Genomic DNA, 26172 nt, shown 5'->3' with positions numbered 1-26172 from the left:
GACAGTGGTCATTACTAACCTACTCCTTTGTTTTATTATAATCTGAATCCCTCTATTTTGAATATTTGAATATTGTAGATTAAGCCCCTCCTTCGAGTATAGATGTATTATAAAAGTGACCATGTGCTCTGGTCAAGAGTCCTCTCTTTCACCCTCTTCGGGTAAAGACACAAAGCGTTGGTCTCCCTTGCCATCCCTCTTTAGGGGCAATATATGGCCGTTTGATGGGGAGTACCTATTAATATATCACATTCCTGTAAAGCGTTATATCCTCTTGTGACTAAATAAAGAGCCTGGATTTGGATGCTTATATGAACTGGTCTCTGGGTCCTTTCTTCGGAGCGTCGAGAAAACATTTAATACCAATGTAACACCGATTACGCCATCGAAGAACATCAACTATACAAAATAAAGGTGTTACAGTATTAACTTAGCTCTATCACTTCTGGTTCTAGAGAAGAAGATTTTTACAGATTCCTTAATTTTGGGGGGTTTGGGCCCCCCTGGGGGCCCCCTGGGTGGGGCATGGTGCCCATTTTAACAAATTGAGTTCCTAACCCCCTAGGGATGCTACCTGCCAAGTTTGATGAAAATCGGTCTTGGGGTTTTCAAGAAGAAGATAAAAATGTAAAAGTTTACGCACGACGGACGACGCACGACGGACGACGGACGACGCACGACGGACGACGCACGACGCACGACGCACGACGGACGCCGGACGAAGGGCGATCGCAATAGCTCACTTGAGCCTTTGGCTCAGGTGAGCTAAAAAAAGAATACAAACAGGAATACAAAAACAAAAGATAAAGCCTACCACTGCCTGTACATGTAAATATGTCTTACATTTATTCATCTGTCCTTCATTCATTCATCTCTCCACATATACTGTACATGACATACAACTGATGTATCTGGAATCCATTATTAGTCTGTCTACTCGGGTCTCACTTTCTGTCTTTCACCTTTCTCCACTTTTTCAATATTATCATCAATTTACAAATGTATATCCATTCACAGTTCAACACATCTACTTCCTTCTACTTGTCCTGTCAAATCCATCTATCTATCTATCTATCTATCTATCTATCTATCTATCCATCCATCCATCCATCCATCTATCAGTGTATCAAGCTTTCGATGCAATGTATCTAGCTCCCTCTCTGCACTTGCCACTGCCCATCTCTCAAGGGACTGACTAGACAGACTAATCCACATGCAGTCTAAGAATAGCATACCCGCCTTCTCAACCATTGACAGCTTCTGTCAGGGACCAGAGGAGACTCATCCACAACAAGTAGCAAGTACTTGTAGGAGGAGGTAACATAATGTCTTCAACAATGGTATCAGATGTCTGCATAACCAACTTCGGTGCATGGACGACCACCTCACAGTGTACATAATTGTGCTGCGACTGGTTTTTCTAACATTACAACCTCTCAAAAATTCAATTTTTGCTGACGGTAAACCGACCTATCATTGTTTTCATTATCATAATTTATTCGCTTATCTCATTCTCCAACATTTGGTGATGGAATGGACCTACCCTTATCTCATTTTTGAACATTTGGTACTCTCATCCCACACTCGTGTTAAAAACACATTGATGTGAACAACACACTTCTTTCCCATGAATGTGCAAACATGAGAACAAGACACAGGTCTGTTTGTTATAAGAGGACCACAAATTCCCTCCCCCCACTCTCCTGTTGGAAGTATTCTGGTTTAAAGTACAGGTGCCAGCTTCCATTCGCAAAGAGATTCCAGCGATAACCAACGAGATCTGTAACTCGTGAAACATGTATCAATGTCTCAACTTCTCAAGTTCTGGAGGTTAAGTTTCGGTCAAGAATCTTAGAGGAATTTACCTCAAACAGAAAGAGAGGACAACTTTGACTGAAACTGATGGATTCACAGAAAGGAATGGTAATTCTTTAGAGCAAAATCATACGAGTTTGAACTTGCGATAGTTCAAATGACGTGTCTTCAATCAAAGCACACAGCATCAAATGGCTGGCCTCTTGGTAACAAAGGCTTGATACTGCATGAACAGGCATACGTGTATCCTAACTTGATTCAAAGGCTGCAATGTGATTCTACCTCGTCAAGTTCTCAAAGAAGTGGAAATTTTCGCGGTGTTGAAATTTTTACGCATTTCGCGCAACCGAACGCTAACGCAAAAATAAAACATTTTTGCATGCCATATGTTCCAGTAGTTGATGTCTTGATTCCGCAGAATTAAAAAAGCGCAACTCTTCTTACCCGCCCAAGCGTGAAAAATTCGTCGCGCAAAAATATCCACTTTTACAGTAGGGCCTTCACTGTATGTGAAGAAAATCTGATTTGCTGTTGTTGTTGCTGCAACTACATATAGTACATCCCATCTCCTCTCTTTCTTCTCTCTTGGCAGAGTGATAAAATGTCAGTTAGAGATTAGGATGTAAACACTAATGGCATCACAGTCCCATCAGAGATACCATCCAGTGGCCATTCTCTCCTCTGGACATGGTTGGATTCACAGGAGACTAGAAGGTAATCCTGTGGTCAGCGGGACTGGGATCTTTTCTCTGGACATCCAGATCCCAACTGTGACTAATAAGTGGAGCACAATAACCCCCTACAAGTGCGGATCAATCGTCTTTGAGGAAGACAATTAGAGCCAGGGTGATCCCTAGACAATGGGACCAGTCACCCATCCATTCTCTGCATCAATTCTCTTGCCCACAGTGACATGGCTCTGCTGTGAAACAGCAAACACACACATCACAAAACAGTGTGTGTTTCAAGGGCCTCCTGAAGAAAAGTTAAGAAAAGCAGTTCATACGCTATTCATTGATTAATCAGATGAGGTGTAAGAAGTACCATCAGCAGTTGGATCCATTTTGTCTGCCATCTTTAACACAGCTTTACTCCCAAAATGCTATATGATAAACTGTGGGGGAGGGGGGAGGGGGGTGGGAGGGAAGAGCAACTTGTCATGCAGCATCAATGACAGATGTATCGGGTTGTACCCATTTTAATGAGAAAAGGGTACACCCCTTTAAAACCATGTATGACTGTCCAGAAGTTATGGGGCCAGGGCTCCCTATGACAACACACTAATGGCTGTCCAATGTCACATTCTATACATTGTAGGTCTGCCCTCCACCGTCCTTCAAGCAGGAGAAGCTCCAACATACTTATGATAACCCTGCCCTTCTCTTCATGCTCTCTTTTCTTCGGCACTTTCTACCATACCACCAAAACTGATTCAAGACAACAGCTATTGTGAGAGCATAGTCAAGTATCATCACTATAAGCACTGTACACTTATGTTGTCTAACTGACATTAAACAAAGATAGTGCCATTGTATCAACAGGAAATTGAGAATGGAATGATCTTTTGCAATGATGCAATATACTAAATTTTGAATTGAAAACAATGAAGGTTGCTAGAGAAAAGACAAGTGTAAAACTACACATTTACAAGTAAGAGAAAGAGGCTGTATAAACAATTTATATACCTGTACCTTAATGGTCACTAAAAAATTCATTGCTTTTATATTTCATATATGCAATCACGCATGAAGACATCATCATTGCTGTGCGAACTACAATAACATGCCTACATTTCACTGAAAAAAAAGAGAAAAAGATAAGCAATATGTTAAGGGCAACACTTCTAAACTCACAGATATATGAATATCATCCCCCCATTAGAAGATTGATATACTACCGGTAATAAGTACCAGTAGTGTACATGTTTAAGGTATCTCGTCTCCCCTCCCCTCCAGAGAAAACACACAAACACACACTTGCACAGATATACACACGCATTGATACGTTCACACATACATACGCCAAATCCTCAACATCCTTGCCAAAGCCCCTTCAGAACAAATAAAGGGATCTGAATTGGTTTCTTTTGTCATCTGCTGTCCACTGTATGGTCGCTGGCCATTTCATTCTTTTCTTTCCATATCCACTTCTCCTTGGGGTTTGTCTGTGCCAGTGAAGTGGTCAGCAAGTCAGCCAACAGTGACCCACATTGATAAATATCTAACTATGGCAAAGACCAGTCTTGGTGTGGTCTTAACATGTCTCCTTCTCCCCCCCCCCCCCCCCCCACACCCACTTACAAATGTATACATTCATGTTTGCTTTTTATCATGCACAATGTAGGTCTACAGGATCTCAGGTCAAGACTCTCATGTTGTTGTTCTATTTTTCTGCTACACTGTAGATATGTTGTCAATCTGTGAAATAAAACAGATCAACAGGTCTGTTAAAGCTGTGCTGATATGTTTTCAGAGATATGAACTGCATAGGCCTAATTACAGTTAGGCAGTTTGTACTGCAACAAGTTTCCTTCTGTTATTTTTTTTTTACCAGTTTTTCCATTAGTGACGCATTTTACCACCATTTCTCTTTTCATACATACTACAGTGCTGTCTTCTTCACATGATTTTGTTATTGTTGTTTTTTTTTAGTCTCACTAGAGTGCAACTGCCCACATAACATGAATTCAAGGTTTTTCCTAGAGTAATAACTTCCTGTCAATTTTTAGCCAGTTGAACACACAAAAATACCTTTCATTGTCAGCTGTGTGATAGTCGATACAACTATCACACAGCATTGCTAACATTACCAAAATATTCCTTTTTTCATGAAATTAAGATGGACAGCACAGATGATTCTCAGCTTGTAGCAGAGGATGTAGGCCTAGTAATCTTCAATAGTGTTTTCATTTCTTTTTTTCTTTTTTGTCTCTTTTCCTTTTGAAGCTTTTCCCTCACCAATTCAAAAAAACAACAAAAACAAAAACAAAACCTGAATGACAGAGGTGAATGAAGAGGAAAAAGGAGATTGGAATGCTGGGAAACTACGGGTTGTGGCATCCATCCGTTGGATGCCTTTTAAAGAAGCCATTTTTTCCAAGGTGTGCTTTACATTTGACCTTTCCACTCGCATGACGAGCTTCACCAAAGACCCCATTAGTTTCACAAAGGAAGCTAATAATTGGATGCTTTTTTGGCCGAATACCACTGTTGCACACGGAGCTCAAACCAAAGGCATTCCTATCTCCCTCATAAAAGGCAGAAGATGCCTGACCTACATAGAAATTCACGGTGACAATTACGGTAAGGTTATAAAAGACGAATCAACCCTTTTCAATTCATCATATGGAGGAAAAACTGCATGTGTTAACATGCTGAAAGGCGTTCAGACTTTGTGCCACAATGATTGAAAGAGAAGCAATAAAAGATCAACTTTTGATGTCTACTGATGGGGGATTACTTGACTTCAGACGTTGAACATAAAGCGCAGTGCTTTACAACATTTCACAGCTCATCAGTCTTGTTTTCACATCACTTTTAACCCTGCCCTCCACTCCCTGACAAATGTGTGATATTCCTGTTGTACATTATACAAATTGTACATCTTCATTTGAGCACAACTGCTGTAAAATGAACTACAATGTAGAGGCCTAAATTGGATCAACGTTGTAAAATGAAAAAATTATACAAATGTACCACAGTGTTATGCGTATGAGAGTTGAATAGGGGATAAACAAACGAGGATAAGATACAATGTACATCAGATACACATAGGATACAGATAGACAGAGAGACAGACAGACACACACACACACACACACACACACATACAACTCAATGTCCTCACTATGTAACTGTTCATACCCGGTAATCATTTTGAGGGAAGAGCTCTGTCTATCACGACCAATAATTTGACAGGAGATTGGCAGTTACTGTATTTGTTTACTATAACGATAAAATTGATAAAACATTTTGTACAGCAACAGAATTGAAACTGCAAAGCAAATAATGCAGATAAATCACGAATACTGTAACTTGTTGAGAATCATCAATGCCCTTTTGACTCTAAAACTTATGATACAAAAGCTGAATGAGTGACTTTCTTCAGCTGAATGACAGCAAATTTCTGAAAGCAGTATTTCCTATCTCTTGCATGGTATCACTGGAAGCTTCTCTGTAGTCGATTATAAAAACGAAACACACATCTACTTCACAGTAGGAAATAGTTCACTAGATCCATTGTTAGTGCAGCAAACCACAATTGGAGCCATTTCCTTTCTCCACAAATGGTAACATAATCAAAAGTCTCTGTTTTGCAACCATATAATGTCACATTTAAACCAGCAAACTTTGCCCTGAAAAATGTTGGGCAGTGAAATATTGTACTCACAAGCACCTTCAAAAATACTATTTACATTTGCCTTGTAAAGGGGCCATCAAATACCAATCAAGATCTGTATCAATAAAATAGATCATGGATGCCTGGTGGAACTCTTTGTTTCCCTTAAATAATACAAATAGTTTCAAGCCCTCAGTACTGATGTCTGACTGCCTTCCTTTGCCTTTATTCATTTGGTCAGGATACTTGACAGACAAATTCTTTTAATTCTACAGAATGAGATACTTTGTTTGTATCTTCAGACAGCACTTAAGATACCACAATACCACATCGACAGAAGTTATACACTCTGTACTTCAATATTAGCATTCTAGCAATCTAGGTTTTCTTTGATTTCCTTTATTACTTTCTGTTAATGGTTTTTCAAAATGGTCTGCTTTCCTGTTCTCTACCTACATGTACCTAATCTCACTTTACTAAAATATCAATCTGATAAAAATAAATAAATGAATAAATTTTAGATACAGTGTGAATGTTAATCCCATATGTGCCATTAATATCAAACCAGATCTTTCTACCACTCTTACCTGTCAAAACTATTGACCAATCAGCAAACAACAAACAACCATGGCAGCAGGAAAGGGGCCACCCTTGGTTTCCGCTCGTTTATGACAATTTGGAACTCTCGTTATATTTCCGCTTTGCCTTGGAAAGTTTCAGAAGCAGATATTTCACATAATATATCAATGTATTATAAATGCATACAGTGTACAGAAACCTCATCTACACTGTACAATGTAGTACAGGTGCAGTTGCCCTATAAATGCACAACACACAAAACACACACTGTATACTATAACAGCAACAGCTTGAATTTAGCTATATTCTTTTGTTGTATAGCCATTTTTCTTTTGATGGCTTTGGCACAAAACAAACAAACTTTTGTAACAAAAGAAGAGTTTGTTTGTCACTGTATTTTTTTTAACAGTAAGTGTATGTATAGTAGATACAATAAATGTAATTGCTGCTACATGTATGCCGCATAACTAAACCTGCTCTTTAAAATTGGTTCATATAATTTTATCAAACAAATGCATTCTAGTCACAAACATTCAGTACATACAAATAAGAAATCTTGGAGGTTCATGCTTCCGTTTAATAGACAAGAAAAATTTATATAACTGCACATACACTGTATCTGCAGTATTGTCAGCATCCAAAATATATATAATTTTTTTTTTACCTCACGAAATACTGCACATTGCTACACTGTAAAGCAAGATATTCTTGTGGCAATTGTCACGAATTTGAGCCAACAGCCTTTTTCGCAGCACAACATTTTCGCAAATTGCCTCTACATGTAGCTTTCAATGCATATAGTGTAGACAAGAACTTTTTTGTATGTATTTTAATTTTGCAAATCTTGGCTCTCGCAAAATTCGTGAAATCAAAATGCACGCAAGCATTCATTGTTTTCAATACAGTAACACTGCCCATGCATGCCTTCAAACAGAAAAATTGAATTCAAAGCTGCATACTTGCATTTGCCCATAAATCACTATCTCTGGCAACCGTTTTGCTCACTATCTCAAATTTGTCACTTTGTCATACATGTACATGTATGTAAAGATCTGGAGAGGATTAAAAAGTAAACTTTCTTTCCAACATCATTGTAGTTGAGCATTCTATAGGATCCAATCAGTGTGAGTTCACACTAATTTTGTGCACACTGTGTACAATAATGTTTAATCTACATGAACTAGATGCCCCCAGATTTGGTCTATTAGACCCCGTTTACAGTGCGAGGCTCGGCCGTGGCCGAGCCGCGGCCGAGCCCAGCCCCGCTTCAGTGTAAACGCGCAAAAGGCCAAATGTGAGGCCAAAATTGGCCTCGCATTTGGCCTCGCTCTGGAGGTGGTCTCGGCCGCGGCTCGGCCGCGGCCGAGCCCTGCCTCTTCTTGGTGTAAACGCAAACTGGGCCAAATGCGCGGCCAATTGCGCAGCCAATTTTAGTCTGGCTTCCAAACCCTCTGCCTGTATCTTTCGCTATTCAGGATATTAACCCCCTCAACGTCGAAAACTAGTATAGTTTAAGGTGGTTTTGTCCTGCGAAGGATTTCTTCCTTCGACAAAGGCCTTTGCCCGAACGGCGACTTTGTCGCCACGGAATTCATTTGGCAAAGGGTCTGAAAACCAGACAATACCAAATTGCGTTTGTTTACAAGCAGAGCGCCACTACGACAAAATGTTGAAAGGTTTGAATCAAAAGCGCGGCCGAGCCCAGCAGTGTAAACGGACAAAATTGCGAGGCTCGGCCGCGCAATTGAAGCTGGACTCGGCCGCGGCTCGGCCGCGGCCGAGCCCGGCCCCGCACTGTAAACGGGGTCTTATTCTTGACACATTGCAGCCAAGGGCACTTCCAGCCGTTAACTCTAGCACATGTAATTTACTTCTTCGACATAAGATTGGACTGAAAGATAACATAATGAAACTCCCTTGGACTCTACCTCAGCTCAAATAGTTTTTCAATTTTTTCAAGTTGTGTTTTTGTTTTTTTCCTGCAAATAGAAAATAACAGTCAACAAGTGCTCATGCTTCACACTATATCGGACCTGCTGATTCCTTCATGCACAGCCTAGCAGTGGGGGTCTAGATTGGCTCGGCATATTTTCCGGCATACGTCTGGTGGGGGGAATAAAAGGAAAAAGAAATAAATATACAGCATATTATATTGGCTGCCTGTCTAATGAAGTCAGTCTATCATCACTCGGGCTCCAATCCAGCCGAGCTCGGTGTCGCTGGGAGAAGATACCGCTATCCCTCGTGAACTTTGATGACTTCTATCTTCTCCCCATAATGCACGCCTGGCAACGGGCAGATGCCAAGTTGTTAATGAAGATGACATCAACGGAATTCCTCTGTTTGCTTGTTGCCTTATGGTGTGACTTACAAACTAATGCATGTAAGCCAAGCAGATGTTCATAGTCTATTTCTGAATACCCTTCCCCATCATTCTATCTTTCCCCTTCTCTCTCCCCCTCCCTCTTCCTCATCCTTCATCTCTCTCTCTCTCTCTTGCTCTCTTTTGCTCTTTAACATGATGGTACAGTATTGGTGGAGATGAGAATGGGGCTTTCAAAGGACAAGTTCACCTTCATTAACATAAGGATTGAGAGAATGTAGCAATATTAGTAGAACACATCATTGAAAGTTTGAGGAAAATCGGACAATCCGTTCAAAAGTTTTTGTGCAGTCACCGCCGGATGAGAAGACTACTGCAGTGTATGATGTCACATGCATACAACAATTGTAAAGGAAAATATAAAGAGAATTTCAGAAAATTTCATCTTTTGAAAAAAGTACACATTCCCTTGACTTGTTACTGACATACGTTATGGGTAATATTATTCCCATTGCCTTTAGAAAGAGGCAAGTCAAGTGCTCTTTTATTATGCGAAAAAGGTGAAAATATGTTGAATTTTCTTGACATTTTCTTTATACTGTTGTATTCATATGACATCACGAGCCTTAGTAGTCTCCTCATCCAGCGGTTCCAACACAAAAGTTTTAAAAATTCATAACTTTTGCATCGATTGTCCAATTTTCCTCAAACTTTCACTGATGTGTTCTACTAATATTGCTGCATTCTCTTGATCCTTATACTAATGAAGGTGAACTTGTCCTTTAACTTTTTGCAAGATACCAAGAAAACACTTATGAATAGTACAGAGCATGCCATTTTAAGAGGAATTCAAAGTTCATTTGATGAAAATCGGGTTTGGAATGACTGAAACATCCAAAAACAAAGTAAAACAGAGCAATCGTAATAAAAGATGGGTCCCACACTTTATTAGAATTGCTCTGTTTTAGACATCTCAGCCATTCCAAAACCAATTTTCATCAAATGAATGTAGAATTCCTCATGGAATTACATCCTCTTTCATATTTCATAATCTTTCTGAGGTTTCTCATTATCGTGCCAAAAAATGTTAGAAACCTGAAATTAGGTCTCAACCAAAACTATACGATCCCTTTAACACTCTCAGATTTTTCCTGTTCCTTTTCTTTACAACTCTGTTATGACTGGCTATATGCATTGTACATCTCATTGATATTAAAGGGTGTGTACAGTTCTGGTCAAGGTGAGGATTTAGCTTTTAATGCTTTGCGAGATATTCAGAAACCACTCTATGAGATGTCAAAGAGCATGCAATTCTAAGGGGTATCATAAGTTTATTTGATGAAAATCGGTTTTGAAATGGCTGAGATATCCAAAAACAAGGTGGAACAAAGAAATCCTAATAAAAGGCGTGGCCTGTAGTCTTTTATTATTATCCCTTTTTTTGATATCTCAGCCATTTGAAAACCAATTTTCATCAAATAGACATTGGATCCTTCTTAGAATTACATGCTCTTTCATATTTCATAAGAGGTTTCTCATTATCTCACTTACGAATGTTCAAAACATATATCCCCACCTCAACCAGTAGGGGGACCTACTGTACAGTCCCTTTAAAGTCCATGAGTTCTCTTGTCCTTTTCTTTATTTTCTTCTTGCACAAAATCAATATAATCACTATCATGCTCTGTACCCATCTCGGACGCACCCATTCTCTACATGCAATGTACAGCCTTTGTAGAAATTCATACTGTTATATATTTCAAACTACACTGCCTGCATGTGAAGTATTTCATTTGTCACAGTCAATTTGTACATGTAAGAAGAATTAGATGTTGTCATACACAGTGGCAACATACATTAGCTTGTTCAATACAAACAGCTCCTCTTATATTATGTATTCATCCCATCATTAAAGAATAATTGCAGGGACATTATACTGTACATCTAAACCTTTAAGACCGACTGAAGTAATGTGTGGCACTTTCTACAAACTTGTATCCCACTTTAAACGGAAGTCTTAGCTTGAAAACTTTAAGACTCCCATCGTTTACCTGAACTACATTGTGAAGTTCAAGATTTTGCAGATAATAGTATTCTCACTGAGTTACCATCTGGAAGCAAGACTATAAAACACAAGACTTTTCTCCCAAGCGAGCTTGAAGCTTGTACATCCAACCCCACCTCGTCACACAACCACGCAGCCCACCGTCCCAATCGGTGTGATCCCAATCCGCGCAAGGGTTACCAAGCACACACACACACTGGCATATCATATCACAAGTTGGAGTCAGTTACATATCTGACATTCCGTCCTGGCCGACAGGGCCTGACTCAGGGCTTGATCCAAATACATTCACTCCCTTGTCACTGACATCCACCCCACCTACCTATAACAAAGGGGGCCTCAGTATTTAAAGGTGTAACTCATACACCAACATCCCCACAGCACATGCATGCCCTAATTTTAAGTTTTTCTTAATCTATATTTACAAGTCCAATGTTGCACAAGTATGCATGTGTACTTTTGAAGACAAATGATTGGTAGCAACCCTCTCCTGAAACACCACAAGCTGATACAATGCAAGTCTTTTCAGTATTGCTTTTTGTTGCATCTGTTGATAGTGCTCAAAATGCTTGATGGATCAGTGTATGTATGTAATCATGTAGGTCATATCACAACCTGCTCACAGTCTCCAACACATGATACAATAAAGCTCTATAAAACATCGGAATGACTGGCAAAATGTATTTCATGCAAACCTCGCAGTCTGAAACCCCTTTCATAAACTCAATAATGCGGATAATATCCGCAACATTTGGTCGTAAAATCGGAGCGGGGATAGAATAATGCGCATTATTTCGACCCTTCTATTATCCGCATAATAGCAGCATCGGGACCAGATTTTGAGTTTATGAACGCAAACCCAAATAATGCGGATAATTGCCGGGGTGCGGTCAAACGTCACCTGTCTTTCCCGCAGGAGGGACGTGTGCAGTCACCATGACGATTATCCGCCTTTTCCAGGACGGGGGCTCATAAAAATAATGCGGATTATTTTCAGAGTTTGTGAACGCATTTTTTATTGAATTGTCCGCATTATTCTTATGCGGATAATAGGAGGATGAGTTTATGAAAGGGGTATGAGAATGAAAGATGTGTTGTAAACTGATGGTGTATACAATCAACTCTCAAATATGAACCACATCTCCCCCCCCCCCCCCCTCCCTCCCTCTCTCCTTTGTGAAACGTGAATCAAAATCCTACAATGATACTGTATAGGACTATGACATGTATTACACATAAATCTCGCAATGTTTTTACTATGCATGAATTTTGCAAGTCCGGTGCTCTTCACGAATTTAATAACACACAGACGTGATCCTGAAATAAAGGTGAATGATGTGAATGCCTACACATTGTACATAGTATGTAATATTTCTGTCCATCACTACTCCACGATCGCAAATGTAATCACTCACGAAATTGTCATGAGTCCCGCTTCCCATAAAATTAGACTCGCTAAATATATGGTACATACAGTGCACCGTCTATAGCTCATAGAGTAATACCCCTTTCATAAACTCAATAATGCGGATAATATCCGCATCATTTGGTCGTAAAATCGGAGCGGGGGAAGAATAATCCGCCTTTTTTTCGACCCTTCTATTATACACATAATAGCAGCATCGGGACCAGATGTGAAGTTTATTAACGCAAACCCAAATAATGCGGATAATTGCGGGGGTGCGGTCAAACGTCACTTGTCTTTCCCGCAGGAGGGACGTGTGCAGTCACCATGGCGATTATCCGCCTTTTTCAGGACGGGCGCTCGTAAAAATAATGCGGATAATTTTCAGTGTTTGTGAACGCATTTTTTATTGAAATGTCGGCATTATACTTAGGCGGATAATTGGAGGATGAGTTTATGAAAGGGGTATAAGCGTGACCATCTGAATGCATGTTGCAATTACTTTACTCATGTTGTTTTTGATTGACATCAAGGCAAAGCTGAGCCTCCTCCACAGGAATGGAGTGTTGGAGGAGGCAAGGCTGAACTGTAGAGCAGTATCCTCAAATAGGGTCAGCAGAGGGGTCAACATGAGGTCATGTTGTTTAACCTCAAGCCTTCTACAGTATATCTCCCATCAACATAATAATTTGGTGGAATATATACAGTAGGACCTACATGTAAACTATTGTCGCTGCCCCCTCCGCCTTTGAGATTGTAATGAGACCACATTCATTTCATGTATGTGCATATGACAGCATTTATTTAGTAGATCAACCAACATACAGTAGGCCTACATGGTAGGAGCCTACATATCGTTATACACATATTGTATGTGAGAACTTTGGAATGAACTTTAGTTCTTTCTTAAAATACAAGTACCCTCTTCACTCCAAGTACCCTCTTCACTCAATTGCAACAATACGGATGAAGAAGAAGACTGAGGAAGGTAGAATACATTGTATTACCATTCAAATTTTGAATAGATTCAGCCACATTGGAAAGAAATTGGACAGTTCTACGATATATCATTCAAATTTAGATTCAGCCACATTGGAAAGAAAGTGGTAAGTCTGCCATGGCTAAAAAACAGTTGAGTTTTTAAAACAGGTACAATTTGCATAATATATGTTTTTGGAGTACGCATACATGCAGATGTTATTGTAGATATCATGTTGCTTTTTTTTTTTCAGGAGGTCCCAATAGAGGGATACAGTATATCTTTCAGGCAGACTTCTATCATATCATGGAGATTCAGTACTGCAGCTCTGAGTATACAGTATTTAGAAGCTAACAACTATGTAACTCCTAATGAAAAATGTATGATACATTGGCCAAACTGCTTTAAAGCTCCATCATACATGTAAGAATGATATTTGTACTCTAGCATCCTTTAAGCTCTGCCTTCATGTGAGACCCAATTTAGAAAACTGCTGCAACAGATTAAACATGAAGCCAATGCACAGTACACAAATACGGTGTACAAGCTGTACATGTATCCACAAAATTCTCCTCAGCTTGGGCCTGAACTCTGCATTCTGTGGGTCACGGCGGCCTTTTTTTTTCCCTTCTTCCCATCAAATTCCTTCAAATTCCCTGGAGCTGGGAGATAGCTAGACATCAAGGACCACTGTAAGTTTACTGGGTGTACATAGTACATGAATACCAACCCCTGTCTACTCCAGGTTTCTACAATGGGCTTGTTGTTCCGGGAGAAAACTTGAACTTAGGCCAAGAAGGCATTGGTTTGTGATGTTGTGATCCACAGTTTTGATATGTCCTTGGAGAGTTGTGGTATTTCCTCACCGAGGAACTAGGAATAATTCTATGACTCATTCTCGATGTTTATTAGTTGTTGTTTTTTCTTTGTTCTTTCTTTCTCTCAGCAGTGTTCTGTCTTTCATTGAGGATGGTGGTTGTGTCTTCTTTTGTTTGCTTTCTTCCATCATCTCACTGGCTTCCATGATTCTACGACAATAAGCAGGACGAAAAACCACAGAGCCTTACACCGCAGACAAACAAATAATAAAAAAAAAAACACAGGAAAGTATGTTGACAACAACTGCTGTGGTTTTCCTTTGGATTCTCTTTTTTCCCCCCAAGGATTTTGTATTTTCCCACAAGCCGTCACAAATTTGGGAATACACAATACTCTGTCATAGACTGGACAGGGAATTTCCTCAGATTCCTGAAAAAAAAAAAAAGAACGAAAAGCATGGAACAAACATTTTCCTCACTTTCCAGAATGTTTAGTGCTCCACCAATCAGATCATATCATTAAAACTTCCCTCGAGGTCACAGTGCTAAGCCCCTGCTTTGTTTTGTTTTTTTTCTCCAGACATTCAAATGCTGCCAAGCATATTCCAAGTGAAATGATAACTGATGTCACCAACAGTACTTCTAGTTCCACAACAAAGAAACACTCGTGCTTTCACACAAGAAAGTCTGGGAATTGGTCTGCGCTGTCCACATTCCAGTCTGACCTTTAACCTTTCACAAGTTTTCTTTTTTCACAGATTTTCTGCTGTGGGGCTATAAATGGAGGTACTACGCATGTAGGGCCTATCCCACTGTATAGCTAACTGATCATTACGAAGTTGGCAAAGAGAACCTCCCAACAATCGCATGCATTCAGTAAACGCTGCTGCGAGAGAAGATACACCATCAATCTTCTTTAGGCATGGGCTATGTGGGGTATCCAGGCAGAAAAAGCACAGAGAAGGAGAGAGACCCCCAAAAAGAAAGACGCAGGAGCTTCTCAAGAGGGAAAAATCCATTATCCCCTGGACCCATTCATACCCAAATTTTGTGGTTGATGGATAAGTAGCGAAGACAGTGTTTGGGAACAGGCAATTCAACTGAAGTAAGCCTGACAGGAAAAGACCCCTTTGTCCAGCTCAGTTAAATTGACCAAGGGGGGGGGGGGTGAGGGGAAGAGCTGCACTGAACTTTTCACCACCTTTTTATCACTTTACTCATCTGTTTGCGCTTGGTACAAGAATCCCCTTCTCCAGAACTAAATGAGTTTAATTTTGCCTGCGTCCTTCTCCTTTTTCCACCCTGAGGTTTGTGGACAAACTCCATTCTATTGCGGTTTAAGAATATTCAAGACAGCAGGTGAAGATTGACTTTTACAATGTAGTTAGAGTTGATACACTTTGAGTCTTTTTTGCCCGTAATATCACACTGTAAGATATCAATGTCAACAGAATCATGCTTGAATCTTTACATTTGTGAGAAAAAAAAATAACAAGAACACCCCAAGGAACATGTGCATACGACTACATACTATCAACTCTTAACCTTACAGTGAAGCTAATATCAGAATACTTGACCTCTTCACTACAACGGACTGCACACTAATAAATGACTTACATTTTTGTAATAGTGACCCATTGATGCAGCTCCGGTCAGTTGAGCTGAGGGTGAGTGGAAAGTTGAGGAGAGGATGCAGTGGAAAGCACTGCTCTTGAATTTAGGTTGCCAGAATAATCAGTTTATGTTGCCCTTGATAGGCGAGAATGTGAATTGCTGCTCTATGCCAAACAGGCTATAATTCCTGCAGCAGCTAGTGGAAAGCTAGACTGAGGATAAAACTGTCAGGAGCCTTAAAAAAACTACATCATAATTGCAAATTCAAAACCCTTGCAAGCTAATCGCAAAGATATATTTTGGAATACTTGTTTACATTGTATTTCCAGAGATGACAGATTTTATTTTGTGAAAATACTAAAACTATCTTCAAGCCTGAAGTCAATCATTTAGTTTTGGTATGCAATAATGACAAATGGCTTTTCAATCAACATAGTTTTTTTTTCTACATTCTGTAGTGCATCTACAAATTATGGGAACAGCAAACAGTTGGACAAGAATTAATCCAGACCGATAAGGTTATTGAGGTTTCCCATTTCGCCTTTGACGTGTTACTAATCGTCCAATGAAACAAGGATGGGCTTTGCCTCGGCACCGTGTTTGTCTGGCTTCTGTTTGGTCTACGTTGTGGAAACTTCCCGTTTCGTGGTCTCAAAACAGCAATATTCGCGTCTGTCTGAAGGTCCTACTTCCTCTGCCAGCTGTCTGTGAAAATAATTCCAGCTCTGCACTTTTTTTTTCATCTGTCCCGCTCATATTTTTTCGATTCCGATGAACCTGTCACCTCCTACTATCAATCTACTTTCTCAATTAAGCCATTGATTATAACACCGTTGGCTAATGAGTTTAATCAAGCAGATGATAAGCAACATCATTACCAGAGATCTTATCGTGGAAAAACTGTGATGACAACACCGCCATTCACAAAGAATCTTGATGAATGCCGTGTGAAGGCATGACCACATTTTCCAGGGCTTATTCGCCGCCGGATGAATAATCGCCGTCCAAATTATCACTTCCTGGCTACCACTTACCTGCGCATGCAGGATTTTGTGATCCAGAAGTTAACATAGACATTGTACTGATATTTCAACTGCAACTGTTGGATCCATCCAGTAATGCTGACCCTGACAGTTTCTGTGTCAAAGCCTGTTCAGTCAGGATGTTTGATGGGGATTTTTTCCACGGTTTCACACATCATTTCCACCTTTACAAGAGTTGTGGTGAAGTTAATATAATGTAAAATAATATCACAGTTTGTATGTCAACCTTTAACAAAGACAACATTTAATAGTCAAGATCTAAAATTTGTACCTGTAACCTACAGGTGTGTCTTATGACAAACAATTCACACCACTGAGCTTTTCCCAACATCCTCATAACAGGTTAAAACTCTATTGATTCCATACTATGTCTTAGTGTTATAAAGAAGCTACAGAATTTTAACATTTTGTGTACATGTACGATACTTGTATTCACCAAAGAGTGATGTGACTATTGCAACCAGGGCCCTGTTGCATAAAACCCTTACCGCTGGACTTACCGCTACTTTCTAGCGGTAAGTCTTCAAATTAGCAGTAAATTTTATAATCCTTGATGCTGATTGGCTGTGACGCCTAATTTTGACGGTAGTTACTATTGAAATTCCACGGTAAGTTTTATGCAACAGGCCCCAGATGTGCAAATCGGAAGAGATGATCACCTGCATGTACAATGTACATGAATGTATAGATCACAAGTTTCCCCTTGACCTGCATAGATACCTTCACTATAAAAGCTTGTATTTTCTTGTGTTGGCATGAATTTAATCATACTTGATAGTTGTATCCTTTATATCGATTGACTAGACCTAATTGTTAAGTATCTGACGATTTGGTACTTGTAGCATTTTATCAACTATTAGGATGAAAGAGGATGAAGAGAGGATTTGCACACTGCACAACATGATTTTAATGATATTTCTGCATTATATATAACCACAGTCTTGAGGACAGGTAATGACATCTCACATTTTTGTATTTGCAGGTACAGTGTACGACTTTAGGAAGATCAATTATTCAGTGAAAACATGTGAAACTCTAAATTTGATAACTTTCTATGGATTTTGTCATTTCTTTTTTTATTGATGAAAACTTTATTGTATATAATACCATTTTGGTCATCAAATTTTACACTATTATAGTAGAGTTTACTTGAACATGCCGTGGAATTGCACTTTGACATGCACAGTTGGGTGTGACTGTCTGAAAGATGACACTACCCTGGAGTGTTCAATCCCAGGGAGTAAGAAAAATGGGTTGGAAAAGATCAAACTGAAACAGTATTCTTTTCCATAGTGAAGAGCAGCTTTTAAGCATTTCTGAAAACCAAGGTGAATAGAAGTGAATCTGCAAAACTTGTGAAAAATTCCTGCAATTTGATGATAGGAATAGATAGAGACTTGACACACTAATAACAGACAAATCAATACTACAGGTATACATGTACACACTATGATATTAGTGCTACATGTAGAATTGTAGTGCTCTTTAACAAGTATGTTACACAGTATGCAGGGCTTGACATTACAATTGCAGTTGTTGCCTGGTTGCCTGAGGCCACTAAAAATTGATGTCAGGCCACTAAATTTCTACAAAGCCTACAATGTACATTGTACTCTGTAGCTTTTAGTGGCCTGATTTTGTAGCTCAAACTCAATATGAATCTTTATTCTATTTTATTTGGGGCCACAATATTTCTTTCTTTTTTTTTGGGGGGGGGGGGGGGTTGGGGGAGGCCACTAAAATTTATAATTCAAACATTTAGTGGCCCAAATGGGCCACAACAGAAAATGATTTAGAGTGAAGTCCTGCTGTACTGCATACAATTGTGTCTGTATGGTCCTCTTTTACAAATTTTCAGTGCTTTGGTCAAATGCCATCTGAAGAAGGCATTTGGTATGGATATGGCAAATTTCATTCCTTACAACTGTGTTTGGCCAAATACCATTTGTCCAAGAATTTCTTTGATCTAGTCTTGATTCATATGACATGCTTGGAACCAAAGCTATTATACTGGGGCAACATCAAAGATTCACTAATCAGCCCTACTACGGAACCACCACTAGGGATCATTCTTACCAATAAAACTTCCCTTGTACAAAGGTAGGCTGCTCTCGTATCAACGATCATCAAGATCACTTAAAGGATGTCTAATCAATTTGCATGAGAGCATTCCACACTCACCAGACTTATTCTCAAAAGAATGACTGCCAGACATTGGCAATCAACAAAAAATAAGCAGACAATTTTTCACAAATGTGTACAACAAACTTTCAAAGCAAAAATCTCTTTTCTCGCAAATAGAAAATTTCAGTCAATGAAATAAAAGCTTTTGTTACTGCCAGCAGTATTTCAGGTACATGACAAGTTGTCACACTACACAGCACATGTACAAATGTATCAATGTGAAAATCTGCCATTTATGGTGCTATGACTCATTGTTATCAGAGTACAATTCATTCTGAAATGACGGCCCTTTGATGCAGCATGTTTGTAGGGAGTGCAAATACAGAGACATTCAGCACTTTTTTTGTTTCCTCTCTCTGTTTTTGTTTGCACTGATACACATCAGGTGGAACGGAGTCGCACTAACTACAAAACTGTACACACTTAAAATGAAATGCAGAGGCTATTTTTTAAATCACATTATAGCCTTTAAGTAAGTGGCAGCTTCTACATCAAAGCACTGAGACATGGATAGGAATGCCTCTATAATCAAGTCGTGGCTGGCCACCACTGTGCACGAATGACATCTCACTCATAGACTTGTGAAGGCACAATCTAGTTGTGTGTAGCAAACTTTGTACAACAGGCCAGCAAGCAAAGATGGGACCTAAATTTGTTCAAGTGTCATGCTCTTGCCTGGATCAAAACAACAAACTTAAAGGACGGATGGTATACAAATGTACTTGTAGTTTTGATTGAGATCTGGTTTGGTGGGACCAACCTTTCATTAGGACCATTTCGTTCCACATTGTTTTTGGAAATCTCAGACATTTCAAAATCAATTTTCAATACTCATCAAAAAAACTTTTAATTCCTCTCAGAATTGTATGATCTTTATAAGTGGTTTCTAATTATGTCACAAAAAATTTAAACTTGAATCCCCATCTCAACCAAAAAAAAAAAAAAAAGAGTTTTCACTGGTATGATGCCACTTGAAAGATCTTTGAAAAGCAATGATGGATATTGCTTGACATCTGAATGCAGGCGTGTTGGTGCAGATTGCTTTTTTGGTGAGTCACTATCTCGCCTACACCAAAATTTACACGAGAGCTCTTGCTTAGCTTGTACTTGCTTAGTCAGATATGAATAGCCCAAACTAGTGAGAGGATTTTTTTTTTTAACCTAAATATATTTTTGTATGAATTTCAATGATCTAGAAATGAATAAGTTTAATAGAAATTGATAATTATACTAGTATGCTACTAACAAACTGCCTTTATTCACTGGGTACACTAAGACTTGAGTCCTTCAGTCCAAGTCTCTGATTTTCATTTTCATAAACTCCCCTGGCAATAAACTGTGCATGTGAGTTTTGATTTGTTTAGTTTCATTAACAATCAGTAAAAAATAACTTGGTATCTAGAGGTTCTACATCACAAATCTTGATGGTGTAAACTTTTCTTTTTATTTTTTAATGCAACCAAAAAAAAACCAAAACAAACAATATAAACAATGTAGCAATTGATGTTGAAAAGTGATGTTGCATTATTTTAAGACATAACCTAAATATTTGACTACTCATTCTTCCATATATCTAACAATCACAACTTGACAATAAATCTTGCCTGTAGTGTACTGTAGATCTACTAGAGCCACTTAGCTATACCAAAAGAGTGAGTTGAATGGATTGTGACTGAGTAGAGTCAAGTTCTTTTTGATTGAATACCGTACTTAACAGAACTAATATAACCAGTTTGATCATGTACAACTTACACTGTACTAGAAGTAGTAAATCATTCAAATGTAGGCCCTATCTTACTATTATTAGCACTATATCACTATCAGTTCTGAGAATTTCAAGTGTTATATGAGTACAAGCTGTAAACCAGGGAGGTGGATTTGTGGATCACCTCCCTGATGCTGCAATTTAGGGAATGATTAGGCCCTACTTTACACATTTATACAGGAAGTCCTAGGGCTAGGTAGCAGGGGTTTATTGGGTAATTTAGTTTTAAATTTACTTGTTGGATCGGGAGTGACCATGGTGACAACTTACGAAACTTAACAAACTTCATGGAAGTGAAGTGATTAATTCAAGGACCACGTACTTACCAAGATGTATCGTAAGATTTACAGAATTTGGGTACTGTACATTCTCGAACATCGTCTCACTCTGCCATCTTGTCATCCGCTCTTCGCTATGGAAATCAGTCAGATAGCGTGCTGGATGCGACCCTCTCCGACATGAGTAGCACTGGCCGCGAGCCCGGGCGCCCTGCACGCCAGTCTGCCGACAGTAGCTGGTGTCACGCAACTCTCCACAGGTATTGGTAGCCTCCACACTGAGATTGAAAGCAGCATTTTCAAACTCGGGAACACACCTCTGAGCTACGCCTCTGTCATCGTAACAAGGCACAGAATTTTCGTTAGCCTGGCAAAGTCCGACAAGGCCTAGCACAAACAGGATCAACTTCATGGTGACAGCAGAAAGTTCCGAAGAACGAAGATTTTCCCACAGAACTTTTCGCGCACCTGCTGCCTGCAAGCGTTGCACGGAGGACGGTCGCTGTCGGTGGTGGTGCACGGGAACCCCGAAATCCTTCGATCCAGCGATCCGAAATGAGTACACAAGTAACACAAAGGATGTGAAAAGGGTAAAACTAACAGGCCGCAGCCACACCAGTCAGCCCTATTGAAGTTTACATCACAGTAAAGTCGAGCTCTATGTCGTAGGGTGGCGTAGCTGCAGTTAAAACTGCATTCAGTGGTGTAGCAACAAAAGTTAGTGTGATATCCAGTGACAGAGCTAGAGATGATGCAGACCGATCGAGAACCGATGAAAACACGTAATGCACGAGGGTGTGCTAGATAACTGTTTAGAAACTTATCGACTGAACCGTAACAAAGCAGTGAAAAGAGTTCGCGAAGTACGTGCTCTAGTAAAAAGTGCTGATGCAATCATAATTATCTGCTAAAATTCGGCATGCGCTACTGAAGCATACTTGGGTACAATATTCGTACTTGGATGCGAGGATTTAAATAGGAGTTTGATTTGAACCATAATGTTCTGCTCTCAAAACGACAACAAAAACAATTGTGTTTTGTGTTGTCCTGAGGTGACTGCAGAATTAATCGCAAACATCAGTAGAGTATGAAAAGGCCAGGGAAATAGTTAAATTTTACCAATGATTGTTTCAGAAGCAGAACTGATGTTGCTATAGAATAGCCTCTTTTGAATTAAATATCAATGAAATCTACATTACATTGTTTTTTCATTATTGCATTCAGCGGCGGATCCAGGAAGTCTCGGGGGGGGGGGGGGGGGGGGCGCCTTTACAAAATTAACGGGGGCGCACGCCCCCCCCCCCATTTTTCTTTTTTTTTTATTTCTATTGTTTAAACAAACAAACAAAAAAATAAAGAAGGGGGCGCCTGGTGCACGGCGCCTCCGTCTGCACATGGATCCGCCATTGTGTATTCATTTTCAAATGACTGATTCTTTCCATCTTGAAGATAACAAGTTATGAATATGCCCGATTCAAAATACTTAATTACCATTGGGCCAGATTTTCTTTGCATATAACATTCTATGGAAAGTGAGAGAGAGAGAGGAGGGAGAGAAATAATTTTGCGTTAAAATCTATGATGTCACCTCGATGATTTATTTATTCCTTTTTTTAAGAGAATGATGGAAGGGGTTTATGTAGACTCCGGATGTAGAGCTATACCCTCAAAGACGTTCTTGCTGAATAATAAGACCTCAACTTCTGTTTGCGCTGAATGTTAAGTATAAAGCATGACATGTTGACCTATCAACCCACAGCGTGCCAAAATGATCACTTGTCCATAGCTTTATGTGGGGAATTTGTGCACATCTAACTCATCGGCTAGTGCACAGAAAGGGTCGCGTAACAAACACTGTTATTAGTTTCATTGTTTGTTTGTTTTCGTTTTTTTTAGATAATGTAGATTGTAGTCAGCGGAGATTTTGATAAATAATCAGTGGGAAAATTAAAGAAAACAGAAGTCCAAATATGAATGCGGATTGAGTGAACGTGGTTTTATTAGTGAAACACATAATAATCAGAGGAAGTTTGAGGAAATTTGGACAAAGTGATTCAGATGTTATGAATTGTTGTATAAAGTTTCGGTGCCGTCGTTACTGGATAGGAGACAAATACACTTCATGACGTCATTTTGGACTACAATAATTTTTCTCTTCCTTAAGTTATAAGAATTCCCGAAAAAAAAAATTAATAAAATACACATTCCATCATCTTGTTACTGACATAAAAAGGATATTATTATCCCATTAGTAACTGAACCGCCCAAAACCGTCCGTGTCGTTACTAGCTCCCTAAAGTATCCGAAACCGCCCGCCTTGTATAGTTTTATTTTTTACCTTTTTATTTTTTTCATAAAGAATAATTACGTAATTTGAAAGAAGTCAAAGGTCAACAATGTCAGAATTACTTCTGTGACACACGAAGTCTTAATGGATTTTCAAATTAACGTAACTTATAGTTAGACAACAGTCATGTTGTGTTGAAACTTACGTGATTCAAAGTTCGTACTCATGTAGGTGTTATGCATATTACTTTGTATTACTTTATATGGAAATAAAATCAGTTTGAATTTAATTGTACTGACAAAAATAAACATGTTGTGAGCTATTTTGCATAATTTGGAAAGTGGTAAAAATGAAAGCAATATTGCTGTAGGGAACATGGATAGGCCATTGAATCTTCAGGTGCTATACTCCCCCTGCTTTCTGAAAGAGGTAAGTCAAGTGCTCTTACAATGCTAGAAAAATGAAATCATGTTGAATTTTCTTCATGTTTTCTTTACATTGCTGTCTAAAATGACATCATGAAAATAATGTAGACCCTATAGTAGTCTCCTTCATTCAGCGATAACGGCGGTTACAGTTCGTTATTCCGAAGGTTCGTTAATCCGAAAATGTGATAAGGTTTGTTATTTCGAAGGTTCATTAATCCGAAAAAGAAATAAGATTCGTTATTCCGAAGGTTCGTTAATCCGAAAATAAAACAAAGTTCGTTACTCCGAAGGTTCGTTGCGGACCGTATTTCATTTCGGATCAACGAACCTTCGGAATAACGAACCTTATTTCATTTTCGGATTAATGAACCTTCGGAATAACGAACCCTATTTCATTTTCGGATAAACGAGCCTTCGGAATAGTGAACCCTATTTCATTTTCGGATCAACAATCCTTCGGAATAACGAACATCCGGAATAACGCCACAAAATCGAATGTTCGGATTAAAAACCCTTTTTCATTTTAGGATTAACGAACCTCTACGTATAGGGAATTTGTGTGTTTCGGATTAACGAACCTTCGGAATAACAAACCTTCGGAATAAAGAACCTTCGGAATAACTAACAGCACCCGATGACGGCACCGAAATTTAAAAGTTTAAAACTTTTGAATCAATTTTCCCATTAACCTCAAACTTTCACTGATGTGTTCTACTAGTATTGTTGCTTTCACTCACTTTTATATTTATGATTTTGTTTCATTTCAATATCTGTGTATGGGTGCTTATTTGTACAATACTTTGCTAGTCGATATAAATTAAAATAATTTGAGAAGTCCAAATGCTATATCAATCCAAGTTTCTATGCCAACAGAAATAAAATGTTTGAGTAGAGAACTTTTGTGATTGAATAAACAAATAAAAAAAGGAATATATACATGAATCAGTGTCTTATTATATGATAGTAATAAAGTCGTATTATTATACAGGTACAAAAATGAGGGTTTAAAGCCGTCTACCTAATTGATACAATGTCATCATCATCATCAACTTGCTGGCAATCTGAAATATTAGGAGAAGTTACCAAATTTCCAAAGATGAGTAAAATAGCGACTTCTACAACTCCTTGAACTCATGACTTGCACTTCACTGTCTACAGGGTCTATAGGATGAGAATGGATTTTTTATGCCTTTTTTTCTTCTGAAATGAAATTTGGCTTCGCAAAAGCAGTCACAATGATTATGTAATGTGGACCCCCCCCCCCCCCCGAAGTTATTGTACAAAATAGTACCAGTACGTTTAAAAGTAAAAGAAGAAGAAAAGAAGGAGAAGAAGAAGCTAGAAGAAGAAGAAGAAGAAGAAGAAGAAGAAGAAGAAGAAGAAGAAGGAGAAGAAGAAGAAGAAGAAGAAGAAGAAGAAGAAGAAGAAGAAGAAGAAGAAGAAGAAGAAGAAGAAGAAGAAGAAGAAGAAGAAGAAGAAGAAGAAGAAGAAGAAGAAGAAGAAGAAGAAGAAGAAGAAGATTAGAGATCACATGATTCACACACCCACCACATTTTCTGTGATCAGTGTACACACCGCCCGCTCGCAACAGTAGAGGGAGACATTGCTAGACAGCTATCGTTGATATCAAGTATTCAGGCATAATTAGTGTTGTATTCATGTTACCAGTAGTGGGAGTGTCAAAGGGAAAATAAATCGTTAGGTGCTAGTGTTGTAAACTAACCTCTATCACTGATATAAAACTTAAAGTCAAGACTTTTTAACCATGTCACAATAATAGAGATTCAAAGAGGAAGGAAACTGTATTGGAACTTAAAAACAGTGTCATGAAGATATTTGATAGTCACAAATGAGAGTTTTAAGACCTAATATTGAGACATAAATTCCTCTTCCTCCAGTAAAGGACTGTGTTTTTAAGACTACACTTAACGATGGGGAGGAGCCAAGCATTGAAAGGTGGGAGTGCATAAGTCGCGAATCGCTGCCAAGCCGGGACCGACACGTACGAGTACGGGGAAGCTGCATTCCTGATCCTGATCCGACTGTCCGTCCCTTCGTGCTCGCGGCCAGCTCTCCCATCAGGTTAGGCTCGGCTTGGTAACCATTTCCCTTCTCGAACTGAGGTTTGGCACCACCATCCCAGAGTGCTAGGTTATTCTCGTCAAAGCAAGAAGATAACGGTGAGTTTTTTTCTTTGAAAGCTTGATCTACAATGTGGTGCAGCTTGCAGGCACATCACGACAATCAACTC

The 26172-nt window shown here is 39.1% G+C and overlaps 1 protein-coding gene across 1 annotated transcript in view; it reads right to left on the bottom strand.

The window, feature by feature from the left end:
- Positions 1 to 21801, bottom strand: part of LOC140240550 (laminin subunit gamma-1-like) — a 105091-nt gene extending 83290 nt beyond the window's left edge. Inside the window, exon 1 of the mRNA XM_072320315.1 lies at positions 21255 to 21801. Coding sequence (XP_072176416.1) covers positions 21255 to 21618 — 364 coding nt within the window. The 5' untranslated portion in view covers positions 21619 to 21801. The remainder of the gene's footprint in view (positions 1 to 21254) is intronic.
- Between the last annotated feature and the right edge of the window lie 4371 nt (positions 21802 to 26172).

Source organism: Diadema setosum, chromosome 17 (assembly GCF_964275005.1).
Source record: "Diadema setosum chromosome 17, eeDiaSeto1, whole genome shotgun sequence".
Lineage (NCBI taxonomy): Eukaryota > Metazoa > Echinodermata > Echinoidea > Diadematoida > Diadematidae > Diadema > Diadema setosum.
Note: the sequence above shows the minus strand (reverse complement) of the source record. Positions and strands in the feature narration are given on the sequence as shown.